At 39.5% G+C, this 19,794-nt stretch overlaps 1 protein-coding gene across 3 annotated transcripts in view; it reads left to right on the plus strand.

The window, feature by feature from the left end:
* The window catches only part of LOC123811973 (charged multivesicular body protein 3), a 101,820-nt gene that overhangs the window by 74,052 nt on the left and 7,974 nt on the right, over positions 1 to 19,794 (plus strand). For all 3 annotated transcript variants that reach the window (XM_045828533.1, XM_045828531.1, XM_045828532.1), the window contains 2 exons: positions 13,902 to 14,023; positions 16,928 to 17,042. In XM_045828533.1, coding sequence (XP_045684489.1) covers positions 13,902 to 14,023; positions 16,928 to 17,042 — 237 coding nt within the window. The remainder of the gene's footprint in view (positions 1 to 13,901; positions 14,024 to 16,927; positions 17,043 to 19,794) is intronic.

Consider the following 19,794-nt stretch of genomic DNA (forward strand, 5'->3'; position numbering starts at 1 on the left):
CAGTCTCCTCAGCGAATAGACTAAACTACAAAGAGCAAAATGCAAATACATTTAATAAATCCATTTCTTTTAGCACCTATTATGTGCCATATACATTGGTTGGCACTGGAGATAGAATAGTGAACATTACAGGCATAGTTGTTGCTTTGTAGCTATAGAGTAAAAAGCAAATAATTGGGTAAAGTTCATAAAAATAAAAAATTCAAATAAATGTATATTTAGAATTGTAAATTGTGATAAGCACTAGGAAACTGTAAAAGGGAAATGCAGTCAAAGATGGGTCCTTATAGGCAAGGGTGAAATCTGAAAGTGGATGAGCAATTAAGTGTATGTGTTGAGGGGATATTCCAAGTAGAGCACCAGCATGTGTAATGGTCATGGGGCCATAAAGAACAGTGCACTCCAAACACTGTAGGAAGAAGGTCTGGGAGATGGGTACACCAGCTCTCAGGTTGATGGCCAGTGAGGATGAGCAGGGGAGTGAAGAAGACAGATTTTACAGCTGTTAAAAGCAAGGGTTCTTAGAAACAAGTTCAAATTGAGATGTGCTGTGGCGATGGTGCAGATAAAATGCAGCGGGAGTTCAGAGGAAAAGCATTTGGGAGAGAATCAGGGAGGCCCCTTAGCAGAGGAACTAGGGTGCACAAAAGCTCATGTGAATATTTCAAACTGTGTTCAGCCAGCAGCACTTGATTCGGTTTGACATGAGTACATTAAGGGGAGCAGTGGGAGGTGAAGCTGGAAAGGTAATTTGGAGTCAGAGTTTTGAGAGTTAAGCTAAGGAATTGTAACTACATTTCATAGGCATTGGAGAGCCTTGGCACATGGTAAGCATGGACTGCAGATGCAGGGATGGACTGATGCAGCAAGATGGGGGCAGTGGGACCTGGGAGGTTATGGATAGAGCCTGAATAGGTCAGTCTAATGGGATGGAGTGGAAGAGAGGACAAGAGGAAGAACTGTTCTTGGATGCAGAGTAACTGGGACTTGGTGAAGGTATAAACAAGCTTGAGATGCTCCAAACCCTTGAGCATGGAAAGACTACAGAGCCATTAAAAGACACTGGAAACCTAGGGAGAGGAACAGACCTAAGAGAGAAAGGAGATTCTATTTGGGGCTGTCCAGATTCACCAAAAGAGGATCACCTGGCTTCCCCAGCACCAAAGACACTGTCTGGTTGGGGGAGCCCTCAGGGAAGGTTGTTGAGAGGGTTTATAATACAGTGTTGCTTGTTGGCAAGTTAAATACAGCAGAGAAGGTAACTCAGGATAGACCCTGGCACAGGCAAGAGGGAGGAGTCTACATTTAGGAAGTAAGAAAAGAGAAAACTAGAAATAGTATAATGCGAGTTACTGAGAGGCCTTGCTTTGGATGTGCCTTATCCCACCCTCCACCCCTCACCTGTTGGTGCTTTGATAAGCCACCATTTAATGCAGTCATTCCTTTTCCTTAAGATGTTCCTCTATTAAAATGCAGGTGTCTCTGGGAGGGGTAATATGTTAAGCCTTGTCAGCTATTAATACATTATCATGATTAGATGCTTTCCAGGTGATAGCTCTCTGACAGCAGCTTCTCACAGAATAAAACAGATGATGAGTATGTTTTGATTGAGGGGAGAAAGTTAAGAGAAAGGTTCAAAGGTGGGACAGGAAGTAAAATTACCATATGATCCTGCGATTGCTGTTTTGGGTATATACTCAAAAGAATTGAAAGTGAGGATTCATACAAATAATTTTGCACCCATGTTCCCTAGTAGCATTATTCACAATGGGCAAAAGGTAAAGCAACCCCAGTGTCCACTGAAGGATGGATGGATAAGCAAAATGTGATGTATACACCCAATGGAATGTTACTTCACCAAAAAGGAAGGAAAATCTGACACGTTACAAATGGATGAACTTTGAAGGCATACTCAGTGAAATACACCTGTCACAAAAGGACAAATACTGTATGATTCCACTCCTTTGAGGTACCTAAAACAGTCAGATTCATAAAGACAGAAAGTAGAATGGTGGCATTAGGAGTGGGGAGGAGCAGGGAAGATACTCAAGAGTTAATGGTACAGAATTCCAGTTTAGGAAGTTAGAGAAAAGTCCTGGAGATAGATAGTGATGATGGGTGCACAGCAATGTGAATGTACTTAGTGCCACTGAACTGTACATTTAAAACTGGTTAAAACATTAAATTTTGTTATACATGTTCTGCCACAATTGAAAAAAAAGGTGGGGCAGCCGTGGGGTGGACCCCTACATGCTCAGCCATGGTGGGGTCCTGGTGACAGACAGAATAGGCGCTCTAAGCCCTTGAGCAGTGGTGGCAGTGTCTAGGGGACAAGGAAGGCAGTCAGGGAGGCCCAAGCTGGGCAGTCCCTCTCCCTAGGTACCTTGTTGTGGTTTCCTTCTTTGGCTTTGTTTCATTTCATTATTTCATTTTGTGCTTTGATTGGAATACTTAATTGTAATACTTAAAAGTAAGTTTACAAAGTATGTATCTTTGAGTTGAAATATCACATTTGTGAAATTTAAACTAATTTGTTGAATGAAAACACATTTTTAATAATATTTTAGTATTTTTAACTTAAAAGCTACATAGGCATACTGTAATTTTCATTCTGGTTTCAGTGGCTCTTCCAGCTTAGGTCAGTGATTCCCAATCAGCAGCAGTTTTGCCTTTTGAAGGACATTTGGCAGATTTGGAGACATTTTTGGTTGTCAGAACTGGGGAAGGAGGAATGTAGTTACTGGCATGGAGTGGGGAGAAGCCAAGGATGCTCTAAACATCCTAGAATACATGAACAGCCACCTACAACAAAGAATTATCCAGCCCAAAACATCAGTATTGGTATTGTTGAGAAACTTGGGCCTTCATTGACTCCAACTTTTGAGCTTTTGTGTAAATTGCTTCAAATTAGTTTTTCAAGTTGTAGTATATAAATTATAGGTAAACTTGACTTTAAATTTTGAAAATTTTCCAAATGCTCATGGTCAGTGATTCCCTTTTATGGCCATTGGCTTGAGTTACCCATATTACAGAATGTTTATACACTCTTTTATCTTTCTTGTTTATATATTATGTGTTGGATATTTCCTTATATGTCATTTATCATTTAACTGTTTCTTTGTTATGAGGAAGAAATATCTTATTCTCTCTAAAGATACTCACTTTTGAAACTCAAAGGTTTTTAATACCACTTCTCCAAGGTTTCACTTGTCATAATTGTGAAATGTCATTGTAAGATTCCATATTTACTTAAAATTGTATTCATTGTGTTTGTAATTGCCATGTTTAAGATGGCTTTTAAAATCCAGTGTAGTTTGTGAATGTGTTGCTCCTCTGGCCCCTTGCTACCAAGGAGCTGCATTTTTGCTGTCTATGCCACTTTTAATATTTATTTTAATTTTCTTTTCTGATTTTTAAAAATTTAACTGTAATTCCCAGAAGAGCCTGTTATAGGTGGAGAAAGCTTTTTGTTTTTGTTGCTTTTTTTTCATTATTGCTATCACTTCTTTTCAAAATAGTTGTTTATCTTTGCATCAGTGAGTTATGAAGCCAAGTCTCTATTTAGCTTTTCTTTTTTTTTTTTTTTAAGATTTTATTTATTTATTTTTAGAGAGGGGGGAAGGGAGGAGGAAAGAAGGGGAGAGAACCATCAGTGTGTGGTTGCCTCCCATGCACCCCCTACTGGGGACCTGGCCTGCAACCCAGGCACGTGCCCTGACTGGGAATCAAACCAGCAACCCTTTGGTTCACAGGCCGATACTCAATCCACTGAGCCACACCAGCCAGGGCTGGATATCTTTTTTGATGAGGTGTCTGTTTATGACTTTTGCTCATTTTTTAATTGCATTTATTGTTGAATCTTAAGAGTTCTTTGTGTATCTTGGATGACAGTCTTTTATCAGATATCTCTTGCAAATACTTTCTTCCAGCTTATGGCTTGTCTTCTCATTCTATTGAAGAGGTAATTCTTTTGTTATAAAACAATTTCTTATTTGGCACACCTGCTTTCTTCCTGTGGAACATAGAAAATACATTTTAGTCCTGTGTTTTATTTATCTCTATATACGGACCTTTTTTGTTTTGAGTTTCTAGTATACAACATACATTTATTTTGGCCTTTTAAAAATCCATTTCTGAAGAGATCCAAGATGATGAAGGCATAAGAGGATGCTGAATTCACCCTCTCCCACAAGCACACTGAAATATACATCTGTATAAAGAGCAGTTACTCCTGAGAGACCACCAAGTGCTAATTGAAGAGCTTCTGAACAACAAATGAGAGAAAGACAGAATAGAGGAAACTGCAGGAACTCTCTGGAATCTTCAAGAACTCTCTGGGATTGGAGATGCTGGTGAGCATCATTCTTTACATCTCTCCACCTTGATAGGTTGGGCGGGAGCTATATCTGGGTGCTTTTGTTTACCTGCAAGATGGCCATAGCATGTTGCCAACCACACTACCTACACCCCATTTCACCTCTGGACAAAAGGAGCAAGCAGCATAAACAGGGTGTCACCACATGCACCTGGCCTCTCCACCCAGCTCCAACCACCCTGCCAATGAAACACAGCACACATGGCCTACACAGAGGTTGTTTCTACACAGGACCGCTTTCTGTATGACCAACAAGAGAAAGACCATCTAGAGAAGGCTGGGGAACTACAGAAGCTCTCTGAGAACTGCTGAAATTCTCAAAGTTTAGAGGTACCAGTTCATGGTGCCATTATATACACTCTTCTCCACCTTGATAGAGTGGGTAGGAGCTCAACTCAAGTGCCCTGGCCTCCATGTAAGGCTGCTACAGCATGTTCCTGAACACATTGCTCAAGTCCAATTTGGCACCTCATAAAGGAAGCAGGCAGAACCAGTGCCATTACTACAGACTCCTGGCCTCCTTGCCTGGAGCCACTCCACCTTGGTAGGTCAGCACCGTGGACATTATAAGTATCCACTCAGTTCCAGCCTGTCTGCCACAACCACCTGGTACATACAGCTTACACAAAGTTCACATCTATGCAGTGCCATTTTTTTAAAACTTGGAGAGAGAGCAGTTTTGTCTAATTCATATAAACAAGCAAAGAAAGTCAAATAAAATGAAAGAACAGAAAAATGTATATCAGAGGAACAAAAAAAAATCCCTAAAAATATCTCTCATGAAATGGAGATAAGTTATTTGCCAGATAAGGAATTTAAGTCATAAGGATGCTCACCAATAGAGGAACTTAGGGAGAACTTCAGCAAAGAGGAAGTATAATAAAGAACCAAGCAGAGATGAAGAATATGGTAACTTAAATGAAAAAATATATTAAAGGAATCAACAGCAGATTAGCTAATAGAGAAGAATGAATCTGCCACCTGGAAGACAGACTAGTGGAAATCAACCAATCAGAGCAGCCAAAAGAAAAACAATTTTTAAAAATGAAATAATATAAAGGACCCCTGGAACAACAATTTGCACATGAACAATTACATTATAGGAATCCCATACAGGAAAGAGAGAAGGAAATGGAAACCTTATTTGAAGAAATTTTGTCTGAAAATTTTCCTAATCTGGGAAAGAAAACATTCAGGTCTAGGAAACAGAGAGTTTCAAACAAAATTAGCCAAAGACACTCACACCAAGACATACTGTAATTAAAAATGGCAAAAGTTGAAAGGAAACAGTTTTGAAGTCAGTAAGAGGAAAGTGAGTTACATATAAAGGAAACCGCATATGGATATAAGCCCATTTGTCAGCAACACATTACAAGCCAAAAAAGGAGTGGAACTGGCATATTTAAAGTGCTAGAAGAACACAACCTAGAATAGTTTACCCTACAAGGTTATCATTCAGAGTTATAGAAAGTTTCCCAGACAAGCAAAAACTAAAGAGGTTTGGTACCATTAAACCAGCTTTACAAGAAGTGTCAAAGGGTCTTCTTTAAGTGGAAAAGGAGAGGCATATCTAAAAATAAGAAAGTATGAGAAACAAAAAAAAGTCACAGGTAAAGCCAAATAAGTACAGCAAATTAGACATTTAAAAAGCTTTTATGAAGGTCAAAAGATAAAAGTACCAAAATCAACTGAAACTACAGTAAATACTTAGGAGATGCACAAAACAAAAAGATCTAAAATCTGACATCAAAAACAGAGTGTGGAGGGAGGAGTAAAAATATAGTCTGTTTAGAATATATTCAAACTTCATTGCCTATCAGCTTAAAATAGACTGCTATAGATATAGAATGATGTACATAAACCTCATGGTAACCACAAACCAAAAACCTACAAAAGATTCACAAAAATAAAGAGAAAGGAACAAAAAACCCCACTAAAAAAGCCCCAGCAAACCACAAGGGATGAGACCAAGAGAAGAAAGGAACAGAGGAGAAGTACAAAAAATAAACAGAAAACAGCAAAATAGCAATAAGTACATATTTATCAATAATTAATTAAATGTAAATTAATTAAATGTAAATGGACTAAATCCTCCAGTACAAAGACAAGGTGATTGAATGGGGTTAAAAAACATGATTCATCTGTATGTTGCTTACAAGACACCCACATCAAATTGCAAGACCAGGACTTCTGGTCAAGATGGTGGTATAGGTAAACATGGTAAATACTTGCATCCTCCCATAACCATATCAAAATTACAACTATGGAACAACCATCATTCAGAACCACCTGAAATCTAGCTGAATAGAAGTTCTACAACTAGGGAATTAAAGAAGACATCAAGACTGGTAGGAGGGGCGGAGACATGGAACAGGCTGATCTCACACGCACATGTGGTGGATAAAATTCAGAAGGGATATCTCAGCTGTGGAGATCCCCTTGAGGAGCAAAGGGTACCAGCTCCACACCAGGCGCCCAAGCCCAGGGTTTCAGTATTGGGAAGAGAAGTCCCTATAACTTTTGGTTGTAAGAAACAGTTGAGTATTGAGGCTGAGTGAGACAGAGGGCTTCTGATGTCTCAGGCAGTTCCTCTTAAAGGGACCTGCACACAAAGACTTACTCTGAGTTACTCTGAGCTCCAGTGCTAAGATAGCAGCTCTAAAGGCACCAGGGCATATGTCAGGAACAGAAATGTCTGGCATCAGTGTGAGAGATTGGGGGGTGAGGAGTCTGCTTTCTTCTAGACAAAAGTGCTGGCAGAGGCTTTTATTCCTTCAATAAGACCTCCCTCCACAGAGCCCACAGGTAGGTGCCATATCTGAGTCTCCAGCAACCTGGCTATCACTGTTAGATCCACCTTGGTAATTCCATGAGACCCCAACCCACCAAACTTGTGGGCCCACCTGTGCTATTTCCAGGGCCTTTTCCATATGAATGGCCTGTCTTGCCTCATGCTTCAAACTTTCCTAAAATCTCTCGAGCAGCATCTGGCTCCAGCTTCACTGTACTTCCAAGCAGCCCCAGGCCTGGCATAAGTAGCAGCCAGCCATGGTTTACATCTTGGTCTCTACTGGAACCTTCCAAGCCCATATGAATAGGTGGTAGCTGCAGATCACTTTGTAGCTCAAGCCAGGTGCCCCTGGGCAGAGCACACACAGTGGCTGATCTTGGCCTACACCTCCCAGGAGTCCCCAGAGCCAGCTATAGACCACACTGAAACATCACCCAATCACCTCCACAGCAGCACAATTAAGGGGCAGACTCAGCAGGCACTAGAGCCCCACTGAAGTGAGGCATGCCCCCACACAGCTGATCTTTCATGGTGGAGGGTGGTCACAGCCAGTCCTTGCAGAGAATTGCCCTGAGGGTAAACCACTCCCAGTGAGATGCCAACAATAGTCAAGGCTCAGCTACAACAGGATGCTGTACACAGCTCACATTGGGGGTAGGAGGTGTGCAACTGGATTGGGTGATCAGGATAGCTGTGCCACTGGACCCTACAGTGTGGCACCTACTACATTAGGCCAGTCCACCAAGCCCAGGAAAGAGCAGCTCTGCCTAATACATAGAAACATGAAGAGACAAAGAAACACATCCCAAATGAAAAACAGAACAAAACTCCCAGAAAAGAACTAAACAACATAGAGACAAGCAGTCTACTATAATACTGGTTATAAGGATGCTCATTGAACTTAGGGGAAGAATAGATGATCTTAGCAAGAGCTTCAACAACATAAAAAGGACACATGGATATAATAAAAGAAAACCAGTCAGAAATGAAGAATACACTAATTGAAATGAAGAATAATTTACAGAGAATCAACAGTAGAGTACATGAAGCCAAGAATCAAATCAGCAATTTGGAAAATAAGTAAGCAAAAAAACACTCTTATCATAACTGCAAAAATAAAAAAAATGAAGATAGCGTAAGGAGTCTCTGAGACAGCTTTAAGCATACCAACATTTGCATTATGGGGGTACCAGAAGAAGAGGGACAGCAAGAAATTGAAAGCCTGTTTGAAAAAATAATGACAAAACTTTCCTGACCTGGTTAAGAAAATAGACATACAAGTTCAGGAAGTGCAGAGAGTTCCAAACAAGATGAACCCAAAGAGGCCCATACCAAGACATGTCATAATTAAAATGCCAAAGGTTAAATGCAAAGAGAGAACCTTAAAAGTATCAAGAGAAAAACAATTAGTTATCTACAAGGGAGTTCCCATAAGACTGTTAGCTGATTTCTCAAAAGAAACTTTGCAGACTAGAAGGGATTGCCAAGAAATATTCAAAGTAATGAAAAGCAGGACCTACAACCAAGATTACCCTACCCAGCAAATCTATCATTTAGCACCAAAGGACACGAGAAGATCTTCCCAGACCAGAAAAAACTAAAGGAATTCATCACCACCAAACCAATATTATGTGAAATGTTAAAGGGTCTTTTTTAAGAAGAAGAAGGGAAAAAAGATAAAAAATATGAACAATAAAATGCCAGTAAATACACATCAACAAATGAATCTTAAAAAGCCCCAAGTAAATGAAGAAGCAGAACAGACACAGACTCATAGGTACAGAGAACATTTTGATGATTGCCAGATGGAAGGGGGATTGGGAGATGAGGAAAAAGGTGAAAGGATTAAGAAGTACAAATTGGTTGTTACAGATTAGTCATAGGGATGTAAAGTACAGTGTAAGTAATATAGTCAGTAATATTCTAAATATTATGTATGGTGTCAGATGGTACTAGATTTATCAGGGTGATCACTTAGAAAGTTATATGTCTAATCACTAAGGTGTACACCTGAAACTACTAAAATATTGTATGTCAACTGTAATTGAAAAACAAAAAGTTATTTAAATTTTAAAAAATTGCAAGACCAATAAAATGACTGCAAGTGAGGGAATAGAAAAAGATGCATGCAAGTAATAACACAAGGAAAGCTGGAGTAGCAGTACTAGTATTAGACAAAATAGAATTTGAAACAAAGAATGTGAAAAAAGACAAAAGGACACATTACATAATTATAAAGGGGTGAGTCTAAGAGGAGGATATAAATCGTAAATATTTACACATCTAACATAGGAGGACCTAAGTGTATAAGGCATATATTAATAGACATAAAGGGAGGAAAATCAATAATAATAAAATAATAGCAAGGGATTTTAATACCCAACTTACATCAATGAATAGGAAAAATAGTAAGGAAATAATGACCTTAAATGTTACTCTATACTCGATTGGTTTAATGGACATTTATAGAACATGTCATTCAAAACCTGCATAATATGCCCTGGCTGGTATATCTCAGTGGATTGAATGTGGGCCTGCAAACCAAAGGATCACCAGTTCAATTCCCAGTTAGGGCACATGCCGGGTTGTGGGCCAGGTCCCCAGTGGGGGGCACATGAGAAGCAACCACACATTGATACTCCTCCCTTTCTCTCTCTCCCTCCTTTCCCCTTTCTAAAAATAAATAAATAAAATATTTGAAAAAAACCCTGTGTAATACACATTTTTTCATGTGCACATGGAATATTCCCCATGATAGATAATATATCAGGTCAGCAAAAATATCCTTAATAAATTCAAGAAGACTAAAATCATATGAAGCATATTTTCTGACTACAATGGCATGAAACTAAACATGTAGTACAGGAAGAAAACTGGGAAAAGACACACAGAAACTAAACAACCATTGCTACTCAACAACCATTTAAAGAGAATATCAAACAGAAAATCAAAAACTACCTTGAGACAAATGAAAGTGGAAACACAACTTTTCAAATTTTATGGCATACCGTAAAAACAGATCTAAGAGGGAAGTTCATAGCTATGCAAGCCTATGGCAAGGAACAGGAAAATTCCCAAATAATCTAATGTTACACCTAGGGAACTAGAAAAATAAGAACAAACAACCCCAAAGTAAGTAGGCAGAAGAAAATAAATAAGATCGGAGTAGAAGTAAAAGAAAAAAATTGAAAAATAATAGATTGGTGGAGCTAAGAGTTTGTTCTTTGAAAAGATAAGCAAAATTGGCAAACCTTTAGATATATTCATCAAGAAAAAGAGCTCAAATAAATAAAATCATAAATGAAAGAAAAGTTCCAGCCAACACCACAGATATGCAAAGAATTATTAAAGAATACTACAATTAGCCCTGGCTGGTATGGCTCAGCGGATCGAGTGCCAGCCTGCAGACTGAAAGGTTGCTGGTTCCATTCCCAGTCAGGGTTAGCCATGCCTGACTTGTGGGCCAGGCCCCTAGTTGGGAGCATGAGAGAGGTAGCTGATTGCTGTTTCTCTTCCTTTCTTCTCTCTCTAAAAATAAGTAAATAAAGTCTTCAAAAAATCTATTTAAAAAAGAATACTGCAAACAATTATGCCAACAAATTCAACAGTCTAGAAGAAATGGATAAATTTCTAGAAGCTTATAACCTTCCATGACTGATTCTGAAAGAAACAATGTATTTAAACATCATGATTACTAGTAATAAAATTAAAGTAATAATCGTAAAACTCGCAACACATAAAAGGACCAGACTGTTTCACAGGTGAATAAAGAAGAATTAATACCTCTCCTTCAAAACAATTGAAGGAGGAATGCTTCCAAACTTTTCTATGATGCAAGCATTGCCCTGATACCAAAGTCAGACAGGCATTTCAAAAAAAGAAAATTTCAGGTCAATATGCTTGATGAACGAACATAGATGTAAAAATTCTCAACAAAATATTAGCAAACTGGATTCACCAATACATTTAAAGAATTGTATGCCAAGATCAAGTGAAATTTATCCTAGAGATTCGAGGGGTGTTGAACATCCATAAATCAATTAATGTGATACATTAAGTCAACAAAATTAAGGATAAAAATGATATGATCATCTGTATAGATGGAGAAAAAGCACTTAATAAAATGTAATGTTTTTAATGATAAAAACTCAATAAAGTAGATAAAGAAAGAACATACTTTAACATAATAAAGGCTATATGTGGTAAACCCACAGTTAATATCATATTCAATGGTGAAAACCTGAAAGCTTTTTTCCTAAGATCAGGAAAAAGATCAGGAAAAGGTTGCCCAGTACCACCTCTTCTATTCAGCACAGTACTGGAAGTGCACGGCACAGCAGTCAGGAAAAAACGGGGGGGGCGGGGAGCGCAAGCGTGCACGCAGATGGGAATGGAAGAAGTAAAACTCTTATTTGCAGATTACCTGATACTGTATATAGAAAACCCTGAAGACTCCACCAAAAATCTGTTTAGAGTCCAGGCTGTTAGAGGCCCTGGCCTGGTAGCTCAGTTGATAGGAACATTGCCCCAATATACCAAGGTTGCAGGTTCAATCCTTGGTCAGGGCACCTGCAAGAAGCAACCAAGAAATGCACAACTAGGTGGAATAACAAATTGATGTCTGTCTGTCTGTCTCTGTCTTTCTGTCTCTCTCCCTCTCCCTTTCTCTCCCCTTCCCCCTCCTCTGCCTCTAAAAATCAATAAATAAAATTTTGTTTGAACTATTAGAACTAATAAATGAATTCAGTAAAGTTGCAGAATGCAAAATGAATATGCAGCACTCGATCACATTTTTATAGACAAACAACAAACAGGAGGAGAAATTAAGAAAATAATCTCACAATTGCATTAAAATATACCTAGGAATAAATTTAACCAAAGAGGTAAAAGACCTTTACTCTGAAAACTATAAGACATTAAAGAAAGAAAGGGTACAAATAAATGGAAAGATACACAATGCTCATGGATTGGAAGGATTAATATTGATAAAATTCCCTTACTAACTGAAGCAACATACAGATTCAGTGCAATCCCTATAAGAATACCAGTGCCATTCTTCTCAGAACTAGAACAACTAATCCTAAAATTTATATGGACCCACAAAGTACCTCGAACAGGTGAAAAAATTTTGAAAAAGAACAAAGTAGGAGATACTACATTCCCTGATTTCAAACTATACTAAAAAAAGCTATAATAATCAAAACAGTATGGTACTGGCATAAAAACAGATCTATAGATGAGTGCAATAAAGAGTAGATGGGTGCAGTGCGTGGAATAGAGAGCTCAGAAGTAAATCCAGGCTTACAGTCAATCTATGACAAAGGAGGCAAGGATATACAGTGGGGTAAAGACAGTCTGTTTTATTAGTGGTGTTAGACAGATACATGCAAAATATGAAATTGGACCAATTTTGTAAACCATACTAATATTAAACCCAAAATGGGTTAAAGACTTAATTGCAAGACCTAACACTCCTAGAAGAGAATGTGGGCAGTTAAAATCTCTGACATCAATCTTAGCAATATCTTTTACATCTCTTTGGGCAAGGGCAAGAAAAGAAAAAATAAACAAATGGGACTACATCAAACTAAAAAGTCTTTGCACAGCAAAGGAAACCATCAACAAAATGAAAAGACAGCCACCAGAATGGGAAAAGATATTAGCAAATGATTCATCCAGTAAGGGTTTAATATCCAATATAGGGAACTGGGACAACTTAACACCAAGAAAACAATCCAATTAAAAAAAATGGCCAAACAACCTGAGGAAGCAAAGAGGACATACAGATGGCCAACAGACATGTGTAAAGATGCTCGACAGAACTAATCATCAGGAAAACTTAATAAGCTATCACCTCACACCTGTCAGAATGGCTATCAAAACAATCAACAAATAACAAGTGCTGGTAAGGAGGTGGAAAAAAAGCAAACCCTTATGTAAATTTGTGCATTCACTATGATAAACAGTGTCTAGATTCCTCAAAAAATTAAAAATAGAGCTGCCGTACAACCCAACAATTCCCACTTGTGGGTATTTATTCAAAGAAAACAGAACCAGTAATTTGAAAAGACACCCCTATGTTCATTGCAGTATTATTTATAATAGCCATTATACGGAAGCAACCTACGTGTCTATCAGTAGATGAATAGATAAAAAATAATCATCATACTTTATATATATACATATGTATGCATATGATCTCAGAATACAGGTAGTTTTCCCTAGCAAGGAACTGCAGCCGTGTTACACTGACACGTGTCCTCACTGTGTCTTACCCGGACCTCTCTCCTTTTCCTGAGGGCCAGCAATAGGTTCATCACAGAACAGCTGTAGTCTGTCGGCTGGTTTGTAAAGAGCCTGACTTGGGTAGTCTAAAGCCTGTTTTCCAGTTTGTCCCTGGCAAGGTCCTTCTCATGTGAGACTTAACCTGGGTGTCATGGTCATTCAGAGCTGGCTTCCTTCCCTAAAGGTCAGCTGCAGGCCTTCGGGTCACTGTCCACATTAGCCACTTGTGCAGGCTCAGAAAATTTGCACCAACTTTAGCAAAGCAGCACGCAGTTTACGCAAGTCTGTTTCTAGGTCAGCTAGCGTAGTAACGTATTCCACAGGCACATAAATAGCCTTAGGAGTCCACATACTGCTTTTCCCTTTTATCAGAGTGGCTTGTAATTTGACTCCTTTCCATCCTGCATCACCTTCGGTTAGGTAGTCCTGACTGTTACCTCTTTCTTTCAGCGGTTTTGCGTGTGGCCGGTTCCCTGCAGAAGAGCACAGAAGTGATGAAGGCCATGCAGAGTCTAGTGAAGATCCCAGAAATCCAGGCCACCATGCGGGAGCTGTCCAAAGAGATGATGAAGGTGACTTGGGACTAGCCCTGAATCCCATTCTGAACCACTAAGCATCACTTTCAGCAAGTGGCAGGGTCTAAGACTGGGTTAGGCAGGCATGGACAGACTACTGTTGCCAGACACTGAGGACAGAGGAGCAGCTGTCAACAGTGGTTGAAACCGTCAGAGCTGAGCATGGCTAAGGCTGGGTCAGATTGCCAGAGTGCTTAGAAGAAGTAAAAATACCCAGAACTTTGGAGGAGGTTGAGGAATCTAGGGAGCAAGGGTTTAAGATTCAGGGAGCTGGGGTTTACAAGCCCTGACGTGAGTAAGGAGAGAGAAAAAAAGCCCATTTCTCCGTCTGCTCCAGGGGAATGTTAATGAAGCTGGCATGGGAGGTCCTTCTACCTCCATTGCCAGCAAACTTTTGGCAAATTTTTTCTGTAAGGGGCTAGATGTTAAATGTAATTTCTACTTTGTGGGCCATATGTCTTTGTATAACTACTCAACACTGCTTTGTAGTGTAAAAGCCATAGATAATATGTAAACAAATAAGAGTGACTGTGTTCCAATAAACCTTTATTTGCAAAAGCGGCGAGTGGACCAATTTGATCCTGTGGGCTGTAGTTTGCCTCTGCCTGTTTTAGACTAGAAAAGGAGAGACTGAGAACCAAATAGAAAGCAATAAATAACCCGCCATCCCCAGGATTGGGGCCTGGCAAGGACCATACTGATGGACAGGGCTCAAGATGGTGGTGTTGCCGAGCCTACTGCCAGACAGTGGTGCATCACACGTTTTGTCCTATCAAGTCCATCCAGCAACCCTGTGAGGTAGGTATTTTTATCCCCATTTTACATAGTAGGAAATCGAGTCCTGAAGTTGCCAGGTAACTTACAAGTACTGTTGGTGGTAAGAGATTGGGGGTGGAGCACAGATGTCTGACCTTATTGCTGAGCTGCCTCAGAGTAAATGGTAATAGAAGGTGCCTTGTGCAGCTGCTAATTCATACTTCAGACATGTGTCCTGTGAGTCAAGATTGTATACCTCAAATTCTTATATGTTATTTATAAAGAGAGAAATTGTTTTCCTTCTTCCTAGGGAATTTCATTCATGAATTTAAATTATATATGGATCTCTAGGGCATAGGAGAGAAGAACTGGAGAAGAAAATTGATGGAAAAAAAAAGAAACATAAAAAACCCAGCTCTTTGGAATGAGAACTCCTTGGGTAGTAGCAGTAGGAGGGAACCAGGCAGGAGGGTATGTCCTTTAAAAGGGTTTTGTGGATGTGTCTCGACCCCCAAGTTGCAATGAATTCATGCCTGCTCATTCTAGCTCAGGTAGCCATCAGGATCTGAGGGGAACACCTTGTTTAGAATCTGGGAATTTTTCCCAATGATTTCTGAATACTGAAAGTAATACAGACTTGAAGGAAGGCTTTTGTGTTGTAAGTAATAAATATTTATGGAATTCATCCAGTGCTGCATCCCCAGGTGCAAACTGAAGCCTCCAATGCAGGTCCAGCTTCTCAAGGGCAGGGACATGAAAATCATTTCGTTGGATGGCACAGTGCAGGCATTTGATGAATGGTTGCTGATTCAGTTAATGAACGACAGCTTCTCCTCCATAGTGTGGACAGCTATTACAGTCAGGTTTCCAGTAGGCTCTTTTAGACAGTGTATAACCTCTTTTACATAGCCTCCAGCACTAAGATGACTTCCAGAGGGCTCCACTTGTGTGACCTTGAATGTGAATTAGTTTGTTCCTTTTTGTCGGGAGCAATGGGTCTGAGAATCGGCAGAATGTGGTACTAGCTAGATTCATGTCATGAAGTCACTTGAATGTTCTGGGAATGGAACGGCAGGGCAGGAGAAAGCTTGTTTTAAATTTGATCCCATCACATGCTCGGTGAGAGCTGTGCCCTGTCTGAGTGCAGGGGAGCCAGAGCTGGAGCTGCCACACGTGACCTGCTGCTTGTTGAAACATTGGAACGTCAAGGTACAAAGCAAGCGGCTCAGTTCTTGTAGGTTGCAAAACAGTCAGGATTTTTCTCTTCTAGCAGTTTCTAAGAAGCCTGAACTTGTGCTTTCCTTCTGCCCTACACCACAGCTGCTCAGCCCCTTCCTACTTTTTCTGCCCCCCTACTCATTCACCCCCCTTTTTGACATTGTAGGGTGTTCTTTCAACCTTTTGCTTTAAAAACAAATACAGTTATCTGGGAGCGGAGGACAGTGCTAAGCAAGGAAGATTGCAGGGGATGCTTGTGTTGGCCAGTGTGAAGGAGCAGCTTTCTTATGTTTCCTACTAGTGTAGTGGTGCCACACTACCCGCACAAAGACTGCTAGACACGGGGCTTCCAGTAGAGAGTCCAGGCATTACCTTGTTGGGTTCAGAAATGCTGCCTTATCAGTTCTCTGAGGAGAGGATGGTCAGGCTTTGGTGAACTGACTGATCCTTGCCAGACCTGCCAGATTAACCCTGTGCTACTTAGCTATAACCTGGACATGCTGTAGTACTCTTCAGGCCTTTTTGGGGTCCCATGAAGCCCCCACCCTGCTCTTGATATTTACCGTCCTGTATTTACAGATTATATTTACAGTGTTAGGGCAAATGCCAAGACGGATCGGGGCATACACTCACCTGTCAACAAGCTGTTCCCCATACACTGCCATTATACTTTGTGAAGCTCTGCTGATAGCCATTAGCAGCCTACCTCCAAGCTTGGTGCTAAATTTAGAGAGCATTTTCCATTGGCCTTTGGCCTTTCTGCAGAGAAGGCAGCATCCAGTATTTCCTGGGCCAACATTCTTGTGTGTTAGCCTTCAAAGGGTGGACTGGACTTGGAGACACTAGAGCTCACTTGGTGCTGGCCTTAAAGTGTATCTTTTGGGGACAGGTTTAACAGCTGGAAGTAACATGGTTTATTCTGTTTAGGCTGGGATCATAGAAGAGATGTTAGAGGACACTTTTGAAAGTATGGATGATCAGGAAGAAATGGAAGAAGCAGCAGAAATGGAAATCGACAAAATTCTGTTTGAAATTACAGCAGGTATGACCCTGACTTTCATCCTCTTTCTTGTCTCCTTATGTGGCCATTCTTCCTGCATTCTCTGAGTTAGCTAGTAGCTTTTTCTTCAGGCTATAACTCCCTTCTACATTTTAAATTTTAGATTATGCCAGTTATTTCTTGAAAAATAAGCACAGTATCTATAACCATCTGTTTTTAAAAACAGATAAAGAATTTTTTTTAATTCCTATAGTTTCCAAAGTGGAAAGGTGAAACATTGCTGTCACAGACTGCATTGAGAAGCTAAATTGGTATAGAATTTCTGAAAAGTAATTTGGTAGTAGCTCTCAAAAACCCTTGACCTGAAGATTGATTGACTTCTGGGAGTTTAGCGTGTAAGGAGAGCTAAATGATTTAACTCAAGGATGTCTGTCGTAGCCTTACTTATAATATTGAAAAGCTCAAAACAAGCTAAATGCCTAATAGAATATTTGTTGAGTCAATTATGTTATATATGTTTAATGGAATACTATGTCGTATTATAGTTGTGATAGATAATATAGGAATATATTTACTGACATGGAAACGTGTTCACAATATATTATGAGGGAAAAAAGGCTTGTTATGAAAATACATACTTTTATGTAAAAACTACACCTACGGAAAAATAGTAGTTATCTCTGAGTGATGGTTAATGAGATTTATTTGGTTTCTTTTCCTATTTCTTTTCTTTAATTTATTTTTCAATTACAGTTGACATACAATATCATATTAGTTTTAAATGTACAATGTAGTGCTTAAGACAGTTACATGCCTTATGAAGTGATTACCCAGATAAGTCTAGTATCCATCTGCCACCGTACATATATATTATAAGTGCTATACTTTACATCCTTGTGACTGTTTTTGTAACTGGTAATTTGTACTTTTTCTTTTTTCACCCATCAGCCCAACCCTCTCATCTGTATCTATGAGGTTTTTTCTGTTTTGTTCGTTCATGTACTTTTTTTTTATTCCATATGTAAGTGAAACCATGTGGTATTTGTCTTTGTCTGACTTATTTCACTTAGCATAATACCCTCCAGGTCCATCCATGTTGTTACGAATGGCAAGAGTTCATTCTTTTTTGTGATTGTGTAATATTCTGTTGTACATATGTACCACATCTATATCCAGTCATCTACTGCTGGACACTTAGGTTCCTTCCATGTCTTAGCTATTGTATGTAAAATGTCCTTCTTTGTCTTTTGTTATAGCCTGTGTTTTAAAGTCTTACTTTGTCTGATAAAAGTATTCCTACCCGAGCTTTTTTTTATTTCAATTTTCATGAAATATCCTTTTCCATCCCTTTATTGTCAGTCTGTGTGTGTCTTTCCATCTAAAGTGGGTCTCTTGTATGCAGCATATGCATGGGTCTTGTTTTTTTAATATGTTTTATTGATTATGCTATTACAGTTGTCTCATTTCCCCCCTTCACTCCCCTCTACCCTGCATACCCTCTCCCACCCACATTCCCCCTTTAGTCATGTCCATGTGTCATAAGTTCTTTAGTTTCTACATTTCCCATACTATTCTTGCCCTCCCCCTGTTTATTTTCTACCTACCATATATGCTACTTATTCTCTATACCTTTCCCCCTCTCTCCTCTTCCCACTCCCCTGTTGCTAACCCTCCATGTGATCTCCATTTCTGTGGTTCTGTTCCTGTTCTAGTTATTTCCTTAGTTTATTTTTTTTAGGTGTGGTTGTTCATAATTATGAGTTTGCCGTCCTTCTACTATACATGTTTTTTATCTTCTTTTTCTTAGATAAATCCCTTTAACATTTCATATAATAAGGGCCTGGTGATGATGAACTCCTTTAACTTGACCTTATCTGAGAAGCACTTTATCTGCCCTTCCATTCTAAATGAAAGCTTTCCTGGATGGAGTATTCTTGTATATAGGTTCTTGCCTTTCATGACTTGGAATACTTCTTTGCAGCCCCTTCTTGCCTGCAAGGTCTCTTTTGAGAAATCAACTCTTTCATGACTTGGAATACTTCTTTGCAGCCCCTTCTTGCCTGCAAGGTCTCTTTTGAGAAATCAACTCACAGTCTGATGGGAACTCCTTTGTAGGTTACTGTCTCCTTATCTCTTGCTGCTTCTAGGATTCTCTGCTTCATTTTAATCTTGGGTGATGTAACTATGATGTGCCTTGGTGTGTTCCTCCTTGGGTCTACCTTCTTTGGGACTCTCTAGGCTTCCTGGACTTCCTGGAAGTCTATTTCCTTGAGGAAGTTCTCCTTTATTATTTGTTCAAATAACTTTCCCACTTGTTGCTCTTCCTCTTCCATTACCCCTATAATGGGGTTGTTTCTGTTTTCTTTTTGGTTGTTTGGATGTTGGAATGTTTAAAGATGTCCTGGAGGTTCCAAAGCCTCTCCTCATTTTTTTGAATTCTTGTTTCTTCATTCTTTTCTGTTTGGTTGTTTCTTTCTTCCTTCTGGTCCACTGCATTGATGTGAGTCCCAGTTTTCTTCCCATCACTATTGGTTCCCTGTGCATTTTCCTTCATTTCACTTAGCATAGCCTTCATTTTTTCATCTAATTTGTGACCAGATTCAACCAATTCTGTGAGCATCCTGATCACCAGTGCTTTGAACTGTGCATCTGATAGGTGGGCTATCTCTTCATTGCTCAGTTGTATTTGCTCTGGAGCTTTGATCTGTTCTTCGTTTGGGCCATTTTTTTGTTGTTGTCTTGTCGCGCCTGTTACATATGAGGGACAGAGCCTTAGGTGTTCACCAGGGCAGGG

Source organism: Phyllostomus hastatus, unplaced genomic scaffold, assembly GCF_019186645.2.
Source record: "Phyllostomus hastatus isolate PE091 unplaced genomic scaffold, TTU_PhHast_1.1 phas_scaffold_78, whole genome shotgun sequence".
NCBI lineage: Eukaryota > Metazoa > Chordata > Mammalia > Chiroptera > Phyllostomidae > Phyllostomus > Phyllostomus hastatus.